The sequence below is a fragment of the Heterodontus francisci genome, chromosome 12 (genome assembly GCF_036365525.1).
Source record: "Heterodontus francisci isolate sHetFra1 chromosome 12, sHetFra1.hap1, whole genome shotgun sequence".
Lineage (NCBI taxonomy): Eukaryota > Metazoa > Chordata > Chondrichthyes > Heterodontiformes > Heterodontidae > Heterodontus > Heterodontus francisci.
The window spans coordinates 33429357-33450921 of NC_090382.1; the positions used below are offsets into that span (position 1 = coordinate 33429357).

Consider the following 21565-nt stretch of genomic DNA (forward strand, 5'->3'; position numbering starts at 1 on the left):
TCCAGGTCCTTTGAATGGGAGCAAATAATATATTGCTTAATGTGATCTGTGATTGCAGGCTACATCATCATTTCCCCCAGACCTGTATGTGTGAAGGTTTATGTTATATCTGCTTGGCAGGTCCCTTGGAGAAAGGACAGGTGAAGAATGAGTCTCTGAGGGAGTTGCGAGTGGAACTGAGCAAAAAACACAAAGCGAGGGAATTGGATGGATTTGGCCTATACTTGTACGTACTAACTTATATTATTTTTAAATTGACTTTTTTCCAATGTGTGCTGAATAAGATAGTTGATAATTCGGAGGAAGGTTATTCTACTGAATTTTCCCACAACCTTGTAGGTAGTAAAGGGGGGTTGGGGTGGGGGGGGGGCACCTGTGCACTGTCCCAAATCTCTCTCATTGTTTGTTGCCATGTGTTGTACTTTAGAACTGGTAAAAGGCAGCCTGAGAACTAACAATTGGGTAGAAGCTGTCCCATTGTGAAATTGTACTGCAGTGACATTGTGACCAGGGATAGTGAGCTGTCTGAATACTTCACATTTCTGTTGTCATTGGAGAAGCAATGAAGTGGCTCTTTAAAATATAAAATTTAGCCTTAACAATAGATTGTAAGCATGAGAAAGTCCTGCTTAAAACATGCAGTCCTTTGATCAGACCACACCTTGAGTAATGTTCAGGTATGGCAGCATCTGTGTAGAGAGAAACGGAGTTAATGTTTTGGGTCGATGACCACTGGTTCTGATGAAAGGTCATTGACCTGAAACATTAACTCAGTTTCTCTCTCCACAGATACTGCCAGCTCTGCTTAGTGTTGCCAGCATTTACTGTTTTTATGTCAGTTTTCCAGTATCTGAAGTATTTTGCTTTTGTCCTTGAGTAATGTGCTCAGTTCTGCCCCCAAGTTATTCAGCACTTGGGGGTGATGGATAAAAGAGCCACAAGCAGAACACTGTTGCCAGAGAAATGAGTCGTAAGGAAAGACTGGAGGAACTTGGGCTTTTCAGCTTTGAAAGAATTTGACTGCAAGGTGACCTCGTAAAGCTGTATAAGGTAGTAAATGGTATAGAAGAGTAAATCTGAACACTACTTCAAATTAAAGCATAACGGTAGAGCAAGGGGTTTCAAACATGAAGCAATGAAAGGCAAACATTGGACTGATGTCAGGAAGTTCCTCTTCATGCTAACTGTAATCCACATGGAATGGACCTGTGGATAGGGTAGTAGAGGAAAAGGTCGGGAATTATCAAAGAAACCGGCGCATATTATGATTGGAGGAGAGCTGAAGTTTGTTTGTAGGTGGATGACCCAGTGAGTCAAGTGACAATTCCTGTTGTCACAAGATAGATTCCATCAAAATATCCCATTATAACACTTAAGGCTGTTCAATTCAGTAGAATATATATTTCTAACACTACCAAGGGATTGTCATAATTACTTGGAAATGTATGTCATAGAGTCATACAGCACAGAAACAGGCCCTTTGGCCCATCATGTCTGTGCTGGCCATCAAGCACCTACCTATTCGAATCCCATTTTCCAGCACTTGGCCCATAACCTTCAAGTGCTCATCTAAATACTTCTTAAATGTTGTGATGGTTCCTGCCTCTACCACCCCTTCAGGCAGTGCGTTCCAAATTCCAACCACCCTCTGGGTGAAAAACTTTTCCTCAAATCCCCTCTAAACCTCCTAGCTTAAATCTATGCCCCCTGGTTATTGACAGCTCTGCTAAGGGAAAAAGTTTCTTCCTATCTAATCTTTCAATGCCCCTCAATTTTGTATACCTCAATCATGTCCCTCCTCAACCTTCTCTGCTCCAAGGAAAACAACCCTAGCCTTTTCAGTCTCTCTTCATAGCTGAAATGCTCCAGCCCAGGCAGCATCCTAGTGAATCTTCTCTGCACTTTCTCCAGTGCAGTCACATCCTTCCTATAGTGTGGTACCTGTGCTGCTGCCTTCAGTGATCTATGGACAAGTACACCAAGGTCCCTCTGACCCTCTGTACTTCCTAGGGTCCTACCATCGATTGTATATTCCCTTGCCTTGTTAGTCTTCCCAAAATGCAACACTTCACACTTCTCAGGATTAAATTCCATTTGCCACTGCTCCGCCCATCTTACCAGCCCATCTATATCGTCCTGTAATCTGAGGCTTTCCTCCTCACTATTTACGACACCACCAATTTTTGTGTCACCCGCGAACGTACTTATCATACCTCCTATATTCACGTCTAAATCATTATTGTACACTCCAAACAGCAAGGGTCCCAGCACCGATCCCTGCGGTACACCACTGGCCAGGCTTCCAATCACAAAAACAACCCTCGACCATCACCCTCTGCTTCCTACCACTAAGCCAATTTTGGATCCAATTTGCCAAATTTCCCTGGATCCCATTGGCTCTTACCTTCTTGACCAATCTCCCATGTGGGACCTTATCAAATGCCTTACTGAAGTCCATGTAGACTACATCCCTGATCTACACATCTAGTCACCTCCTCGAAAAATTCAATCAAGTTGGTTAGACACGATCTCCCCCTGACAAAGCCATGCTGACTATCCCTGATTAACCCTGCCTCTCCAAGTGGAGATTAATCGTGTCCCTCACAATTTTTTCCAATAATGGTACCATATTCACTGTCCTCCAGTCCTCTGGTACCTCTCCTGTGGCCAGAGAGGATCTGAAACTTTGTGTCAGAGCCCCTGCCACCTCCTCCTTTGCCTCACATAACAGCCTGGGATACATCTCATCTGGGCCTGGGGATTTAAACACTGTTAAGCTCTCTGTAACAGCTAATACTTTCTCCCTTTCAATACTAATATGTTCAATTGTATCACGATCTCCCTCCTTGATCTGTACACCTACATCGTCCTTCTCCATAATGAACACAGATGAAAAGTAATCATTTAAAACCTTACCTATATCATCCGGCTCCACACACACATCGCCACTTTAGTCCCTAATGTGCCCTACTCTTTCCCTGCTTATCCTCTTGCTCTTAATATACTTATAAAATGCCTTAGGATTTTTCTTTATCTTGCCCACCAGTGTTTTTTCATGTCCCCTCTTCGCTCTCCTAATTACTTTTTTTGTGTACCCCCCTTACACTTTCTACACTGCTCTAGGGCCTGTGCTGTTTTCAGCGTTCTGAATCTGCCATAAGCTTCCTTTTTTTTTCCTGATGCAATCCTCTATATCCCTTGAAATCCAGGACTTGTTGGTCCTGCCCTTCACCTTAATGGGTACATGTTGGCTCTGAACTCACTATTTCCTCTTTGACTCCTACTGGTCTGATGTAGACTTTCCATTGTCGGTCAAATAAAATTGATGTATTTTCCTTTTAAGGACAAAATACAACAGATAGTACCAAATGAATTATGACTATCCCATTGCAGAAGCATTAACAGAAAAGTTTCCAGTGACAGATGCCTGCTTGGGCAAGGTGCCAGAGGGTTGAGATGTTTACAAAATGTTACGCAAGCAAGAGTCAGCACCTTCAGTGAACGTTGGGGTGGGGGGAATTTGAAGTGGCATTTATTTTTTTTTAAGAGATTTCAGCTTGAAGTGTGAGCTCAGGAATTAAATGACTGTTTTAAATTGCGCACCATTTTCTCTCATGACACAAATTATCTCAGCCTCAATTACATTTATTGCTTTTAATGAGCTTCCTATTCTCTTTTTGCATTACATTGTGAGTTTAACCATTTTATATATAGCTAGTGTTTGATACATGTATCTACGTAAGATTAAATTCACTCAGTTTGTATATTAGGTACGGGGTAGTCCTGCGGAAGCTGGACCTGGTTAAAGAAGCCATTGACGTGTTTGTGGAAGCCACACACAGTCTGCCTCTGCATTGGGGAGCTTGGCTCGAACTCTGCAACCTCATTACTGACAAGGAGATGGTAAGGGACTAATACATTCCTTTCCTGAGGATTCTGTCATGGCCAATAACTTATTGAGTGTATTTGTTTCTCTTCAACTGAGTTGCTCGGACAGTTTTCCGTTCCTGAGGATATTCATTGTTCTGGGAAAGGGTAGAGTGCGAGAGAGACTTTACTCTTCCATGGTGCCTCTTGTTAAATCAGGAGCCCAGTTAACAGAAGTGACACCCAAAGAGGGGAGTTCACATTTCAGTGCTGAGGGAGTGCTACATTGCCAGAGGTATCAACCTATCTTGCCATTCAGGTGAAAGTTAAAGATGCACTGGCATCTTGAAGAGTCCTGGCCAATGTTCTTCCCTCATCCAACATCACATGCAGTAGATTAGCTAGTTATTGACTCTCATTACTGTCAGTGGGACCTGACTGAGCCACAGTTGCCAGCATAACAGTGAATGCACTTCAAAGCAATTCTAGAACATTTGAGAGATACAAGACACTGCAAAAATACAAGTTTTTGTTAAATTATGGTGCAAACTTTGTGCCAAGTAAAAAAAAATTTTTTGGAGCATTCCCAAAACTGAAGTAGGAGGGCATAGCTGTTTTACTCGCACCCCCAACGAATCTTGATGGGTTTTGTTTACCTGCTCTGTGATTGTTCTAGTGTAAAAGTCAGATCCATTCATGATTTTTAATTTGAAACTGATTGTTCGACCAGGCATTTGCTATTGGCTGGATCGCTCACTTGAAAGCCTTTCCATCTGCCTCATGTAACATCAGCGTGCAGGCCCTTCGTGTAGGGTACACTAATAAGAACATAACTTAAGAAATAGGAGCAGGCCATTCACCCCTTTGAGCCTGCTCTGCCATTCAATGCGATCATGGCTGACCTACTTCATTTTCCTGCACTATCCCCAAAACCTTTTATGTTTTTAATATGTAGCAATCTATCGCTCTCCGTCTTGAACATACTCAACGACTGAGCCTGCACAGCCCTCTGGGGTAGAGAATTCCAAAGATTGACCAACCTCTGAGTGAAGAAATTCCTCCTCATCTGCCGTCCTTACCTGGTCTGGCCAACGTGTGACTCCAGATCCACAGCAATGTGGTTGACTCTTTAAATAAAATGCCCTCTGAAATGCCCTAGCAAGCCACTCCGTTCAAGGGCAATTAGGAATGGGCAACAAATGCTGGCCTAGCCAGCGACGCCAACATCCCACAAATGAATAAAAAAAAAATTCACTGGTTCCCCCTTATCCATTCTGCTAGTTACATCCTCAAAAAATTCCAACAGGTTTGTCAAACATGATTTCCCTTTCAAAAATCCATGTTGACTCTGCCCAATCCTGCCATTAATTTCTTAGTGTCCTGTTATCACTTGCTTTATTCTGGCATTCTCCCTATGACTGATGTTAGACTAACAGGTCTGTAGTTCCCCATTTTCTCTCACCCTCCTTTCTTAAATAGCGGGGTTAAATTTGCCACATTCCAATCTGCAGGAACCATTCTAGAGTCTATAGAATTTTCAAAGATTACCACCAATGCATCTACGAATCTACTATCTCTACAGCCACCTCTTTCAATACTCTGGGATATAGATCATCGGGTCCAAGGGATTTATCTACTTTGAGTCCTATTAATTTCTCTCGTACTGTTTTTACTAATAATATCTTGCAGTTCCTCGATAATACTAGTCCTGTGATTCTTCATTGTTTCTGGGAGGTTTTTGGTATTCTCCTCCGTGAAGACAAACACAAAGTATTTGTTTAGTTTCTCTGCCATTTCCTTATTCCCCATTATAAATTCTAACTCTGCTTATAATAGACCCACATCTGTTTTTGCTTATCTTTTTACTTACCTATAGAAGCTTTTATAGTCCGTTTTTATGTTTCTCACTAGTTTACTCTCACATTCTATTTTCCCTTTCTTAATCTTTTTCTTGGTTCTCCTTTGCAGAATTCTAAAGAGCTCCTGAACCTCAGGCTTACCATTTTTTTTGGCAACTTTATACACCTTTTCCTTTGATCTAATACAATCCTTGATTTCTTTCATTAGCCACGGTTGGAAAATTTTCCCTGCTGGGTTTTAGTGCATTAAAGGAATGTATTTTTGTTATAAACTATGTATTAGTTCTTTAAATGTTAGCCATTGCCTGTCTATCATTATACCTTTTAACCCAATCCACCATAGCCAACTTGCCCCTCATATCTTCATAGTTTCCTTTGCTTAGATTTAAGACTCTAATTTCTGATTGAACTAGATCACTTTCAAACTTGATGTAAAAATCTATCATATTATGGTCCTTCTTTCCTAAAGGCTCCTTTACAACAACATTATTGCATAATACTAGATCTAAAATAGCCCATTCCCTAGTTGGTTCCTCAATGTACTGCTCTAGAAAACCATCTCGCATACATTCCAAGAATTCGTCTTCCACAACATTAGTACTAATTAGGTTTACCCGGTCTATATGTAGATTGATATCCCCCATGATTACTGTATTACCCTTGTTACACGCACCTCTAATTTCCTGATTTATACTGTGCTATTTGGCCTATAAACACCTCCCACCAATATTTTCTGCCACTTGCTGTTTCTTAGTTCCACCCAAACTGATTCTACTTTTTGATATTTAGAACTAAAGTCATCTCTCAGTACAGTACTAATGCTCTCTTTAATTAACAGAGCTACCCCACCACCTTTCCCAGCTTCCTGTCTTTCCTGAATGTGACGTACCCTTGGATATGTAGGTCCCAACTTTAGTTTCCTTGCAGTCACATCTCTGTAATGGCTATCAGGTCATACATATGAATTTCAATTTGAGCTGACAATTCATCTGTTGTATTCTGAATGCCCACAGCATTCACATACAGGGCCCTTAATTGAGTTTTTTTTTGTTACTGTTTTTGTAAACTCAAGCCCTATCTGCTGGCACCCCGTTAAGTTTGCAGTCACCGTTCTTCCTGCGATACTCTGATTATCATTACCTTTGCTACCTTGATCGATTGCCTTGTCATTTCCCTTTAATTTGCTCAATCTTCCCCTACGTGATCCCTTAGCCCCCCCCCCCCCCTCCCCCATTTAGTTTAAAGCCATTTCTACTTCCCTTGTTATACGACTCACTAGAACATGGTGCAGGTGAAGTCCCCACTTTCCCCAGTACTGGTGCCAGTGCCCCATGAACCGGAACCCACTTCTTCCACGCCAGTCTTTAAGCCACACATTAATTTCTCTAATCTAATTCACCCTATGCCAATTTTTACCTGGCTCCGGTAATAATCCAGAGATTATTACCTTTGATCTGCTTTTTTTTTATAGTGCCTAGCTCCTCATACTCCCTATGAAGAACCTCTTTCCTAGTCCTATCTATGTCATTGGTACCTACATGGACCATGACAGTTGATCCTTCCCCCTCCCACTGCAAGTTCCTCTCCAGACCTGAGCAGATGACATGAACGTTGGCACTAGGCAGGCAACAAAGCCTTCTGGACTTTCGCTCTTGGCTGCAGAGGACAGTGTCTATCCCCCGACTATATTGTCGCCTACTACCACCACATTCCTTTTAACTCCCCAACCCCCCCCCATGCCCCACTTGAAGGGCTTCCAGTGCCATGATCAGACTGCTCATCCACACTACAGTCCTCGCTCTTGCCCATACAAGCTGCAAGAACCTCGAACCTGTTGATCAATTGCAAGGGCTGAGGCTCCTCCATTCCCACCTTGATCCCCTTACCTGCCTAACTCGCAGTCACACCCGCCTGACCCTGATAACTGACCAAATCAGACGACCCTATCCTAAAGGGTGTGGCTGCCTTCTGGAACAAAGTGTCCAGGTAACCTTCCCCCTCCCTGATGCATTGCAATGTCTGTAGCTCGGCCTCCAGCTCATTAACTCTGAGCCGAAGCTCCTCAATTCGTAGACACTACAGATGTGATTGCCATGGATTTCAATGGCATCCAGGAGCCCGCACATGCTGCAGCTGCGACACATCACCTGTCCTGCCATCATTATTGTGTTTGTTAAATTTATTTTTCCTTAATTAATTTATAGTTCCCCACTTCAATGAACTCCTTCACTCAACAAACTCCTGGCTTTGCACTCGGTGCACTCAAGCAGCACTCAGTGCAGACCAAATAGACCCATTGTTAAAGATGATTATGATACTTACAGATGAGGAAGTCCATTTGGCCCATTTTCATCATTTATCCAGAACAATCCCACATTCCCCTATTGCTGCATTGAATTGTTTCTTAAACATTCTAGAGACTCTGTCTCTACTACTTGGAAGTCCAAGGTGTCTCACAAGGCACATGGGTTATAGTTCTGAGCACAATGATGTTAGTGCTGACATGTGTACACTGCTGGTACCAGTTATTCTTTGCTTTCCTCTTCGAGCTCAAGCCCATGGTGCTGCCCAGTACATGGATGAAAGAGTTCTTCCTGGCTCATATCTACACAGAGCTGCAGCTGATTGAGGAGGCACTGCAAAAATACCAGAACCTGATTGATGCTGGCTTCTCCAAAAGTACTTACATCATCTCCCAAATTGCTGTGGCTTATCACAATGTTCGAGGTCAGTATTAGATTACGATGAGGTCTCTTCATTTTTGTAATGTAAAATCAAATTGAGATGGTCCCACATTTCAGGTGTATTTTTTTTTAAACTCTATTCTTTAGCTTCCATTCTGCTGTCAGTTTTTTCTGAAGTTTAGGAATGTTTGCAGTAAGACCAAGAGCCTGGCCTTAGCAGTGACTCCTAAATGTAGCTGATTCCTGGTCTTGATTCAACCCAGTTCCCACCAGAAATTCTTCACTTGTTTGCCCAAGATCATTTTGTAAATGAGAAGATCAATACAACACGTGGCCAATGTATAGTTAGGGTTGCCACCCATCTGGTTTTGAACTGGACAGACCTATTACTAATGCTGAATATCTTACTATTTTCTAAAAATGAAACTGGACACCAGTGTGTCTTCACTTAATGTGAGATCACAACATCTGTGATCCTGGTACTGTCTAGAAGATAAAGAAATAGCTTCTGATTCACTGACTTTCGATAGTGATGCCACATGTGGCAGTTTTTGGTGCAGGATTTTCTGTGCTTCACTTTATCCCCAGGGGTCCCTCTGAAGAGAGACTGCAGCTTGGAATTCTGCTTGAGATGAAGTTCAAAATTGGTTTCAGCATGGACTTAGCAGTTGCTTAAAGAGAAAGGGGTAGAGTACCCACTTTGAGTGCAATCAGTGATTCTGGCACAAAATGCTTCCGTTTCGAAAAGTCTTGGTTTCCACCGAACACGCATTCTGCCACGAACCAGTACAATTGTCAAATTTTTTTAAATGCCTTCTTTTAAAAATTGCTTCAGAAAATATGCCTTGCTATATTTGAATGGTAACTTTGAAAATAACTTGTGAAAAAAAAATACAGAACGATTTTCTAAATGGATTGGGGCACAATAGCCAGTTCCTTGGTAAATTAAAAAAATAAATTATATTCAAAATCTTTTAAACTGTACCTGTTAGTGTCCATACTCCCAAAAGATCAAGTTTGATTTTTAGAGTCTCCTTGAAGGCCTACAACCAAGAGCAATTAGTGGAAACTCCCAGTGGTGATCAGTTCACCCTGAGGGTATGGCCAGTTTTGTGGTGGGGCCTGCTTCCATCACAATGTATTTAAAACTGACCCAAAAGGTCCTGGAAACGCGGCTTGTGCTAAATGCAATTTGCACTTAAATTTCCTTGATCCCTTGTACCAGTTACGCTGATTCTGGGCAAATTACACAGGGGCAAAACCAGAGCAATCGAGCGGAAACTCCTGACCAATCTCAAATCTCTTAATTTTTTTTAAAAAGGAAAATTGGGGCTAACTTTTCTGGGGATAAATAGACCTTGCCAACCTAATCCCACTTGAAGCGGGATCGATGGTGGTGCTTTTCGTGCTGAAATTTAAGTTTGACATGTCTCTTGATTGAGGTGGTTTTTCTTGCTGCAGAGCATTTGTTTTATTGCACCTTGGTGTCTCTGCTCTACAGTGCAGTTCTTGAGGCTGTAAGTTTGAGCTTTTAAAAATTCTGAATTTATTTAAATCATTAGTTTTTTTTGTCATCCAGGAGTATCGGGGGAATTCCTATTGTGCATTGTAAAAAAAAAATGAAGTGTTTTAATGGTAGGGCCTGTGTGGGAAGCTAAGATATAATGGCTGTCTCATACAATTTCTTTAGATTTTACTTTTTATACAAAAAACACGCCTGATTAGTCAAGGAGTGCCTCTATATTAATTTTTGAATAAACCTTTTTTATTCAAACCCTTATGTCTGCAGTTCTGTAAAGTGTTTTAAAATTAAGATTTCCAGGTTTACATTTGTGACTTGTGAAATCATCTTAACCTTTCAGCGTGCTATTTGTGGAATGACGTGTGCCAGAGTGTGTTATCCTGTGTGTGTCAGATGAAAGGTTCTTTTGATTTATTGTGTTCATTTGTATCTGATACTGTCATGTATTCAGGAAATGCTGAACTATTTTTCTTTCTTTTTCTCTAATCTCTTTAGACATTGATAGAGCTTTAACCCTTTTCAATGAATTACGGAATCAGGACCCATATAGGATAGAGAATATGGACACTTTATCCAATCTGCTGTATGTCCGGGTAAGGCTGGCATTTCTGGTTTATGGGCTTGTGGAGGTTTAAGGACTCATGGAACTGATTTCCATTCCATCTATTCCAATAGACTCAATATTAATCTAGTTATGTTCTTTGTTTTTGTACAGAGATGTCAACAAAACTCGTCAGAAGTTTTCATTTATTCAACAGTATCTGAATCAGTGACACATTCTGATAGCAATTTTGTGAATAATTATATCCTTACATTCGCTTAATACTGAGGCATCCTTAGTGGCAAGACCTGAGACCTTTTGCATTTAGTTAATGACATCAGTCATGTAAAATTGTACCCTTCAGTTTAGCATTAAACTATACAGAACAGTAGGTCCTGCATTAGATCCTATGTTTATACTGAGTCGATTGGTCTCAATACTGGCAATAGTTGGAACTGTATAATATGTCTCAGTGCTCCTGGATTATCTGCTTACTGTTCAGTGAGCCCTGCTGGAAAGTGCATGTGTGAACATTGGGTGTGGGCTAGAGCAGGATTGGCTGTGAATCCTTCAGATAATCTCCAACATTCATTGTTTAGTCAGTTGACTGAGATACCATAGGGTGTTCTGCACCCATATCCCACTCAGAGTTGGTGCCTTCCTAAAAAGTTGAAAAAAATCACACCGGTCACATTTATTTTCGTTATACAAATCTGACAAACCCCTGTCGTCTCTACAAATTTATTATAGAAAAGTATGATAAATCCTTTCACATAAATTGTTCTCCCTCCTGTGTAATAGTTTGTTGTTACGTGTAATCCATGTTTGTCAATATAGTTTTCAGCGTAGCTATTTCACTGGTTGCCATGTTGGCTATATTCCACAACTCTTGGACTCTGCTCTTGAACACATTTATAAAATTTTTGACTGGGTCTACCTGTATGCATTTCTAATAGCCAGGGGTTCATACCAGTGATGACTTCCTCATATCATTCAAACTATCTAACTTTTGCTGCTGATTGCACACTCTGTCAACTTTGTTTATATTGGGTGTCTGCAGTGATTATAGTCTCTAGTGCTCATTTAATTCCTCCTGCATGTTTAGTCAACAAGAAGCACCTCTTGCCTTGATGGCACCCCTGTGTCCTGAGTCTTCATCTGTTGACATTCTTCTTGTCTTGGAGCCTCCATATCTCCATCAGAAGGACTCACTGCAAAGAGCTCCGTTCCTTGTCTCATGCCAAACTCTATTCCTCTGGACCAGAAATCTGTACAAATCTGAGTAAAGCTTCTAAAGCTAGAGAGGCTCTCCCAGCATATCTCTCACTTCTGGTCAGGTTACAAGAAAAAGCTGGTCATCTGACAACGTGACCTTTCCCTCCTGTCTAGCTTCCAATGTCCATTGTAATCTTTCATGTCTTTCTTTACTTTTACAATAATGTATTCCTGCTTAATTCCATTTTGTATCAATTGTGCTCACAAGTTGATGCACGCTACCTCTGATTAGTTTTTTTGGATTACGTGACTTCTTGTCAGGATCACTTTCAGGTGTAGCAGTGTCAACAAGCAAACAAGGGAGTGAGAGCAATAAGGTTGAAGTTGAGTTTGAAAGACACTCCTGAGTGTGTAAATATTTAATATTGGCTTTGCTACTCGAGCTATTAAGTCACCCTCACTTGAAGGATAAATTGTGTGGTTTATCTAATTAATTATTTGTAGCTATCTTTGGGTATGTTCTTTTCTCCAATAAAGGGACCAAGTTAGGGCAATTTTTTTGAATACTACATCAAATTCTCCTTTTAAATTGCTCTTGAAGTAAAAGTATACAGGCTCCTCAAGATCATTTCAAGTTGTAGTTATGCTTAAAGAATTTAATTTATGAGGAAGACAGAAAGCAGGAAACTACAGGCTAGTTAGCTTAACGTCTGTCCGGGAAAATGCTGGAATCTATTATTAAGGAAGTCATTTAGAAAATATCAATGCAACCTGGTTTTTTGAAAAGGAAATCGCGTTTGACTAATTTATTAGGTTACTAAGCAAAATAAGAGCCCATGGTATAGGGGGTAACATATTAACATGGATAGAGGATTGGTTAGTCATCAGGAAACAGAGAGTAGGGATAAATGGGTAATTTTCAGGTTGGCAAGCTAGAACTAGTGGAGTGCCACAGGGATCAGTGCTGGGGCCTCAATTATTTACAATCTATATCAGTGACTTGGATGAAGGGACAGAATATATGATTGCTAAAGTTGCTGATGACACAAAGAGTAAGTTGTGAAGAGGACATAAGGAGTCTGCAAAGGGATATAGAGAGGTTCAGTGAATGGGAAAAGATTTGGCAGATGGTGTATAATGTGGGTAAGTGTGAACTTGTCCACTTTGGTTGGAAGTATAGAAAAGCAACATATTATTTAAATGGCGAGAGATTGCAGAAAACTGAGATGCAGATAGATCTGGGTGTCCTAGTACATGAAACACAAAAAGTTAGTATGCATGTACAGCAAATGATCAAGAAGGAAAATGCAATGTTGTCGTTTATTGCAAGGGGAATTGAATATAAAAATAGAGATGTTTTGCTAAGGTTGTACTGGGTATTGGTGAGACCACATTCGAACATACGAATTAGGAGCCGAAGTAGGCCATTTGGCCTCTCAAGCCTGCTCCGCCATTCACTAAGATCATGGCTGATCTGTTTGTGTCTCGAATTCCACACACCCATCTACCCCTAATAACCTTTGATTCCCTTGTCTAACAAGAATCTATCCACCCCACCATAAAATTATTCAATGACCCTACCTTCTGAGGCAGAGAGTTCCAAAGTGGCACAACCCTCTGAGAGAAAAAATTTCTCCTCATATCTGTCCTAAAAGGGCAACCTCTAATTTTAAAACAGTGCCACCTAGTTCTGGACTCCCCCACAAGAGGAAACATCCTTTCCACATCCACCTTGTCAAGACCGTTCAGGATCTTATATACTTCAGTCAAGTCTCCCCTCACTCTGCTAAACTCCAGTGAAAACAAGCCCAGTCTGTCCAACCTTTCCTCATAAGACAACCCACTCATTCCAGGTATCAATCTAGTAAACCTCCTCTGAATTGCCTCCAACACATTCATATCCTTCCTTTAAATAAGGAGACCAAAACTGCCGGCTATTCGAGATGTCGTCTCACCAGTGTCCTGTATTACTGAAGCATAACATCCTTACTTTTATTTTGAATTCCTCTCGTAATAAAGGATAGCATTCCATTCACCTTCTTTATTACTTGCTGTACCTGCATACTAACTTTTTGTGACTCGTGTACTAGAACACCTAGATCCCTCTGTACCTCGGAGTTCTGCATTTGTTCTCCGTTTAAATAATACTTGGCTTTTTTATTCTTCCTGCCAAAGTGAACAATTTCACATTTTCTCACATTATACTCCATCTGCCAGATTTTTGCCCACTCACTCAACCCATCCATATCAGTCCGCAACCTCCTTCTGTCCTCTTCACAACATACTTTCCTACCTATCTGTGTGATCTGCAAATTTAGCTATCATGCCATCGCTCCCCTCATCTAAGTCATTGATATAAATTGTAAAACGTTGAGGCCCCAGCACAGACCTCTACGGGACTACACTCGTCACATCCTTTCAATCAGAAAAGGACCCATTTATGCATACTCTGCTTTCTGCCAGCCAGCCAATCTTCTATTCATGTTAATATGTTACCCCCTACACCATGAGCTCCTACTTTGCACAATAACCTTTTATGTGGCACCTTGTCAAATACCTTCTGGAAATCCAGTACATCGAGAGTATTCTGTACAGTTTTGGTCTCCTTATTTAAGAAAGAATATAATTGCTTGGAAGCAGTTCTGAGAAGGTTCACGTGACTGATTCCTGGGGTGAGACAGTTATCTTATGAGGAAAGGTTGGACAGGTTGGGTCTGTATTCACTGGAGTTTAAAAGGATGAGAGGAGATCTTATTGAAACATACAGATCCTGAGGTGGATGTTGAAAGTGTGTTTCCCCTTGTGGGAGAGACTAAAACTAGAGTTAGACGGTACAGTTTAAAAATAAGGGGTCTCCCATTTAAGACCGAGATGAGAAATTTTTTCTCTGAGGGTTGTGAGTCTGTGGAGCTCTCTTCCCTGGAAAGCAATGGCGGCAGGGCCATTAAATGTTTTGAAGGCTGAGGTAGACAGATTCTTGACAAACAACGGAGTCAAAAGGTATTGGGGGTAGGCAAGAAAGTGGAGTTGAGTCCACAATCTGATTAGCCATGATATAGAATGGCAGAGCAGGCTTGAGGGGCCAAACAGCCTACTCCTGCTCCTAGTGTATTTGTTCGTATATACGTAGAATTTGACTTAAGCAACTTTTGAATTAAAAAGAGTACACCGTAATTCCAATCGAGCAATTTTCTTTACAGTAGTTGTGGAAATTGTGTTTGTTATAAATCCATTCCCATTTTTATTTTTCTATTAGAACATGAAGCCTGAGCTGAGCTACTTGGCTCACAATCTCTGTGAAATTGACAAGTATCGAGTGGAAACCTGCTGTGTGATTGGTGAGCATGATTGTCTCAGACAGGAAACTGCCTTTTCAATTCAAAACCAAAGCACTCGTTCTGGTTTGCAGTCAGTCCATTTAACCCATTTTTAGTTTGTGCGCCTGTTGAGACTCTCATGTTTTTTTTTAACCCATGTTTTCTTGATTTCCTCAATCTTTTCTGCATTAACTGCTTTTTGCAGTGCCCCTCTGAAACAAGGTTCATCTTTGATATTTACCTATCTCCCTTTCTTCCACTCTCCATGCAACGTTCCTGTACTCTGCTTGATGGTGGCATTCTGAGATTGAGAATTCTGTGTTAAGGATCACTAGTCCATTCCATTGACTTGTCACCCACTGGCACAGTGTACCTGGGCTCCAATGTGCCACTTGGCATTCAGTTCTTTAGAAGGATTTAATTGTAGTCACCTGAAAGTCCACTGTGGAGCAGCCACATTCTTTCTCTGTCTCCCACCCAAACCCTTCTTCAAAGACCACTGCGAAATCAAAGAGAAAAATTCTCCCGTATGCCACGAGGGAGTTGAATGGAATTGAGAATTGCCCCTTTCACAAGACCAATGGGAATTGGATGTATCAGAGAGTTTGCTGTATGGGGAATTAATTGCAGGTGCATAGATTCATTCTTCCACCTTGTGTTGCTACATGATACCCTGATGTACTTTACGGCTGAGTGGAGCAATACAGAAATGTAAACTGTTGAGATCAGTCAATTCTACTAGCATTGAAAAATTAACAGTGAAGTCTCCATTTACAAGTTGTCTATATTTTATCCCCTCCATTTGTTAAGATATGGCTTCACAGATGCCAGTACTTGACCCAAGTGGGCACTTTTCATGTGAGAAGAATATTGTTGTTCAACTATAGAGGGCATAATATTGAAGCCTGATCTTGTTCTTCTCCAGGGTGACACGCATTTTCTACCAGTGGTCACTCGATAACAATGATGGATGGAAATGTGATATTTTTCCCCTTTCCTGGCTAAGAATTCTCAAACAAATTGTAGGACTCCAACTGCTGCCCTGCTCAGGTCACTTGACTGTGCAGATCAATATTTGATCCTCGGACCTCAGGTCTCTGTGGTTTAGAGCTGTTGTATCTAAATTGTGAATCCAATGTTCTTTCTCTTTATCAAGGCAATTACTACAGTTTAAGGTCGCAACACGAGAAAGCAGCCTTGTACTTCCAAAGAGCACTGAAGTTAAATCCTCGCTACCTTGGTGCCTGGACACTAATGGGTCATGAGTATATGGAGATGAAGAACATACCAGCAGCTATTCAGGCCTACAGGTACACTATCCAATTAATTGACAGTTCACATTGAAAATCTAACTCTCTTTAAACTGGTACATATCCAAGCATTAAATTTCAGTATTCTGCATCCCTTTTCCATTCATTCACAACAGAAAACTGACTAATGCATCAGTCCCCATGCTGTAGGACAGATTTGGTCACAAGAGGGGAACTATGCTTATGTAAGATCTTTGGCTTGAAAGTTGCGAATCTGTCACTAGCAGCATCTATAACTTTGCCACCAGCCCTATCCATGGCACCAGAGGTAACCTCTCTCTCAGAATTTCCTTGTCTCCAACGGCAAGAAGGAAGATTACTTTACAAATCAGAGTCGCCTCTACTGGGAGGCAGTCTTATGATTGTAAGGGTCATTATTGTGCAGCCCCATCAATTAAATTGGTACATCAGATCCTGGCAGTATTTTAAACCCATCAAAGTGTTGAAATAAATACTGAATTCTTAGGACCATTAGGAACAAGGGTGGCCATTCAGCCCCTTGAGCCTGTTCAAACATTTGCTTAAATCATGGCTGATCTGTGCCTCAATTCCCTTGGTACCCATATCTGATAAAGTGCCAATCTGAAGTATTGAAAATTTAAATTGACCCTGCATCCACAGCCTTTTGGGGAATGAATTCCACATTTCCACTACTCTTCGTGCAAAAAAACTTTTCACTCCTAAATAGCCTAGCTTTAATTTTAAGATTTTGTTGCCATATTCTGGACTTCCCCACCAGTGGAAATAGCTTCTTTGTATCTACTCTGTTGAATCCTTTCATCATTTTAAACACCTCAATTAGATCACCCAATCAACCTGAACTCAGTTGAGGACAAGTCAAGTTTATGCAACTGGCACTTATAGTTTAACCCTTTAAGCACTTGATATAATTCTGTTGACTCTGTTCCCCATCTGAGGCCAGTACATCCTTCCTGAGGTGTGATGCCCAAAACTGATGCAGTACTCTAGATGGAGTATGACCAAGGTTCTGAGATCGATGTCTTCAGTTTGCTGTGTTGCCCACCAAGGAGCATCCTGCACCAATTATTCCTTGTGTCCCTGCAGACATGCCATTGAGGTGAACAAACGAGATTACAGGGCTTGGTATGGACTGGGACAGACCTACGAGATCCTCAAGATGCCATTTTACTGTTTGTATTATTACAGACGAGCCCATCAGCTGAGGTAAGCCACTGAAGAGAACAAGGCTGCAGCTGAACTAAAACTTCTGTTAGCATGTTCCATCTGTAGTTTGAGAAGATTCTGAATCAATATGACTTTTCCCCACAGACCCAATGACTCTCGAATGCTCATTGCTTTGGGTGAATGTTATGAAAAGCTGAATCAGCTGGCTGAAGCCAAGAAGGTACTTTCCAGTCTTGTTTTTATTCAGAAGCTAAATTGACTTTTCAAGTGGCACTGCAAACAATGGTAGCATATTAGAGCTTTACTAGAGAAATAGGTCTGTGAGAAGCAGAGGTCTGAAATCTGTTAATCATCAAAAGGGTGAAGTTGATTATAATGAAGCCAGAATACAAGCCTCAGACCTTGCAGGTGCAATTTTGTTCTTCGATAAAAGTCTCTGTGATAAAAGTGAAAGTTCTATCATTTTTATTTCCTTTTTTTAAAATCACACTCATTAGAAATGCCTGTATGATCCTTAACGATTATTTGGATGTTATTTGTCACCATAATATCATTGGTTATTCCCAATTTACTCTTTAAGAAATGTTGAAGCTGGGGTGAGCTGGTTAGATATTCCAGGCATTTATACCTGTGCTCAGTTCAATGCAGTAGACCAAATTGTGACAACCCCTGCTTAAATTTAGCCACCTAACCACACTCACTAGCATATTTTAGGAGGCCTGGAGGTATAACATATAGTGTTGTCCAACCTGCTCGTTAGAGGCTCCTAAAATTAAACTAATTACTTGTCTTCCTTTCTATTTTTCATTGGCAGTGTTACTGGAGGGCGTTTTCTGTTGGTGATGTAGAGAAAATGGCTTTGGTGAAGCTAGCAAAGTAAGTACTAATCAGTGGGGAGTTCTTGCCTCCATTGCAGATGATTTAGAAAAGTCCTATACTGCTTACTTCAAGCAGACTATTTTGCAATTAAATGTTTTCACTTCCAGTTGTGAGAGAGTCTGTTTTATTGTTTTGTCAAAAGGAGTATGATGTAAAAGGTTATTAGAGCTATGGAAGTCCCAGAATAGAATGATCCCAGAAATAAGAGGTATATAGCTATGAAGGCTTGAAATGTTGGAACTCTTATCAGTGGAATGGAGAAGGTTAAGATGACTGAAGTTTTCATAATTTTGAAAAGTTTCGAGAGGTTAAATAGTGAAAGATCACTATTAATGGTTAGCAGTTGGTAACAAGGGCATAGACTCTTCATTTAGAAGAATAATGGCACACAGATAAGGATTAACCACTTGGTAAGATAAATGAGGTGCACTGGCTGGTATCTGTAGGAATGTATCTCATCAAGGAGTCCATGCAGCAGGAGAAGAGAAAAGTGGTGTTAAAAATGGGAAGAAGTGACTTTTTTTTAATCCAAAGTTTCCCTGGATCAGTTATGACTGCCTGCATAGCTACCAATTCCATTCTGAACCAGTTGCTAAGAATAGGCAGTAGTGACCAGGGGAATACACAACTAAGCCTGGAAACTCAGTGACATGAGAGAAATCAAACCTATATGCCTCTGCTCTGTACCAATACACTGGCTTCCTGACGGGGTCTAAATAGGGGATCAGACACCAGGAAACATTAAGCAGCACTTCAATTTCCCAAGTCTGAGATCTCAGTACTATCTAACTGTATTGCGAGTTCTTTTACACAAGATATTTTATTCTGTTGGTAGCCAAACAGAAATTTCACTGAATTGTGGAATTTGCAGGAATATGAACAAAAGAGCTCGCTGTGAAGCACCTTCAGTTGTTTGAGGTTTCACTTGGCGTAGCCTCCCAGCATTGCTAGTGCAGGGTCCAGAACTTATTGTTTTGATTGGCTTATACTGATTTAATGTCTCTTTCCTTCCATAACATTGCAGAATTCACGAGCAGTTAGGTGAATCAGATCAAGCGGCTCAGTGTTACATCAAATATGTCCAAGACATCTGTGACTGTGGGGTAAGACTTCTCTAGGGTTCATGTGGAGCTGGCACTGGCAGGCCCAAACTGGCACAGATTACACAAGGCCTTGGTTCCACAAGAGCTTTTATACTGCTTTTTGCAACAAAGTTTAAAAGGAAAACTTCAGACTTCACCCTCCAGTATTTATCTATGTACTGTATCCCTCCACTCTTTTAAAACTTAACAGAAGGTGACAATCAGGTCTGTCTTTGCAGCATTTTTAAGACTGAAGTGTTCCACAAAGCAAATAATTCCAGCTGTTCAATGAACATAGGACAGGAGTAGGCCCTTGAGCCTATTTCACCATTCAGTGAGATCATGGCCGATCTGCGATTTAACTCCAATTTCCCCACCTTTGCCACAAATCCCTCACTAACTTTGGCTAACAAAACTATAACAATCTCAGTTTTAAAATTAACAATTGATCTAGCATCAATTGCTGCTTGCAGAAGAGAGTTCCAATCTTCTACCACCCTTTGCATGTCAAGGTTTCCTAATTTCACTCATGGAAGGTCTGGCTCTAATTTTTAGACTATGCCCCCAGTTCTAAACTTCACAACCAGCAAAAATAGTTTCTCTCCATCTAACTGCTCCCCTTAAGGCCAGCATTCTATTTGCCTTTTCTATTTTCTGTATCTGTTCATAATGTTTTAATGATTTTCTGTACCTTGACCTCTGAGCCACTGTTCCTAGCTTTTCACCATTTAGAATGTACTCTGCTTAACCTTTTTAGGTCCATATTTGCCCAAATTGAAATCCATTAACCACTGTTTTGCCTATTCACTTAATCTATGAATATCCCTGTAATTTTATACTTCCATCTTTACTGCTTACATTGCTGTCCATCTTTGTGTCATTGGCAAACTTAGATATGTGGCTTTTTATCCCATCATCTAAGTCATTAATAAATATGGTGGATAGTTGAGGTCCCAACACAAATTCTTGTGGGACGCTAGTCACCTCATGCCAATTAGAGTACCTGCCCATTATCCCTAGCGTCTGTCTCCTGCTATCCAGTCAATTTCCTAACCAAAGTGACTCCTGACAACACAGAACATGTGTAGAGTGATCGCAGACGTCATCAGTGTGTCCAAACATTTGCCAGCCTGTTAGTATGAATGCGCACACATGATTGTTCCCTGCTCCTCGCTTTCAGATCACCCTTTATTTTTCTTTGTATGTTTCCCATTTGCCAGGATCTGTGCTTTTTATTCCTTTGTTTTATGTTCTTTAGCTGTCCATGGTTTGTTTTGGGCAAGTAGTGTTCTTGCCCCTTAGGGGCTTAAACTGGTTCTGTATTACAGATTCTTTCGAACACCTCCCACTAATCTGTCATTTTACCCAGTTTACTGTCTCATCCCTTTGAGGTCAGCCTTACCTAAATCTAGAATCTTAGCTGTTTTGCATTTCTCCCTTTCAAACCCTACATTGCACTTGATATTGTGATTGTTATTAGATAAATGTTGATGCACTGTTAGGTTGTTTAACTAAATCTGGCTCATTACTTTTTACTAAATCTAACATGGCATGTCCCCTTGTCATCTCTAAGAAATAGGTCATTTAGAAAAACATAATGCAATCAAACAGTCAATATGGTGTTATGAAAGGGAAACCATGTTTGACAAATTTGTTAGAGTTCTTTGAGGATATAACAAGCAGTGTATAAAGGGGACCCGGTAGATGTAGTGTATTTGGATTTTCAGAAGGCGTTCGATAAGGTGCCACACAAAAGGCTATTGCACAAAATAAGACCTCAGGGTATTGGGGGTAATGTGTTGGCATGGATTGAGGGTAACACACAGAAGGCAGAGGGTTGGGATTAATGGGTATTTCTCAGGTTGGAAAGCTGTAACTAGTGGGGTGCCACAAGGATCGGTCCTAGGGCCTCAACTATTTACTATCTATATTAATGACTTGGAGGAAGGGACAGAGTGTAGTGTATCCAAATTTGCTGACGATACAAAAATAGATGGGAAGGCATGTTGTGATAAGGACACAAAGAATCTGCAAAGGGATAGAGATAGATTAAGTGAGTGGGCAAAAACTTGGCCAGTGGAGTTCAATGTGGGGAAGTATGAGGTAATCCATTTTGGTAGGAAGAATAAAAAGGCAGATTATT

The 21565-nt window shown here is 40.8% G+C and overlaps 1 protein-coding gene across 2 annotated transcripts in view; it reads left to right on the forward strand.

Moving 5' to 3' along the window:
* Nucleotides 1-21565, forward strand: part of cdc23 (CDC23 (cell division cycle 23, yeast, homolog)) — a 34921-nt gene that overhangs the window by 7389 nt on the left and 5967 nt on the right. Inside the window, exons 5-14 of one of the 2 annotated variants that reach the window (XM_068043287.1) lie at nt 121-226; nt 3771-3903; nt 8276-8453; nt 10428-10525; nt 14945-15026; nt 16162-16315; nt 17381-17500; nt 17606-17681; nt 18276-18337; nt 19365-19443. In XM_068043287.1, the coding sequence (XP_067899388.1) occupies nt 121-226; nt 3771-3903; nt 8276-8453; nt 10428-10525; nt 14945-15026; nt 16162-16315; nt 17381-17500; nt 17606-17681; nt 18276-18337; nt 19365-19443 (1088 nt within the window). Of the gene's footprint in view, nt 1-120; nt 227-3758; nt 3904-8275; nt 8454-10427; nt 10526-14944; nt 15027-16161; nt 16316-17380; nt 17501-17605; nt 17682-18275; nt 18338-19364; nt 19444-21565 lie in introns of both variants that reach the window. The other variant, XM_068043288.1, reaches the window with a different exon arrangement.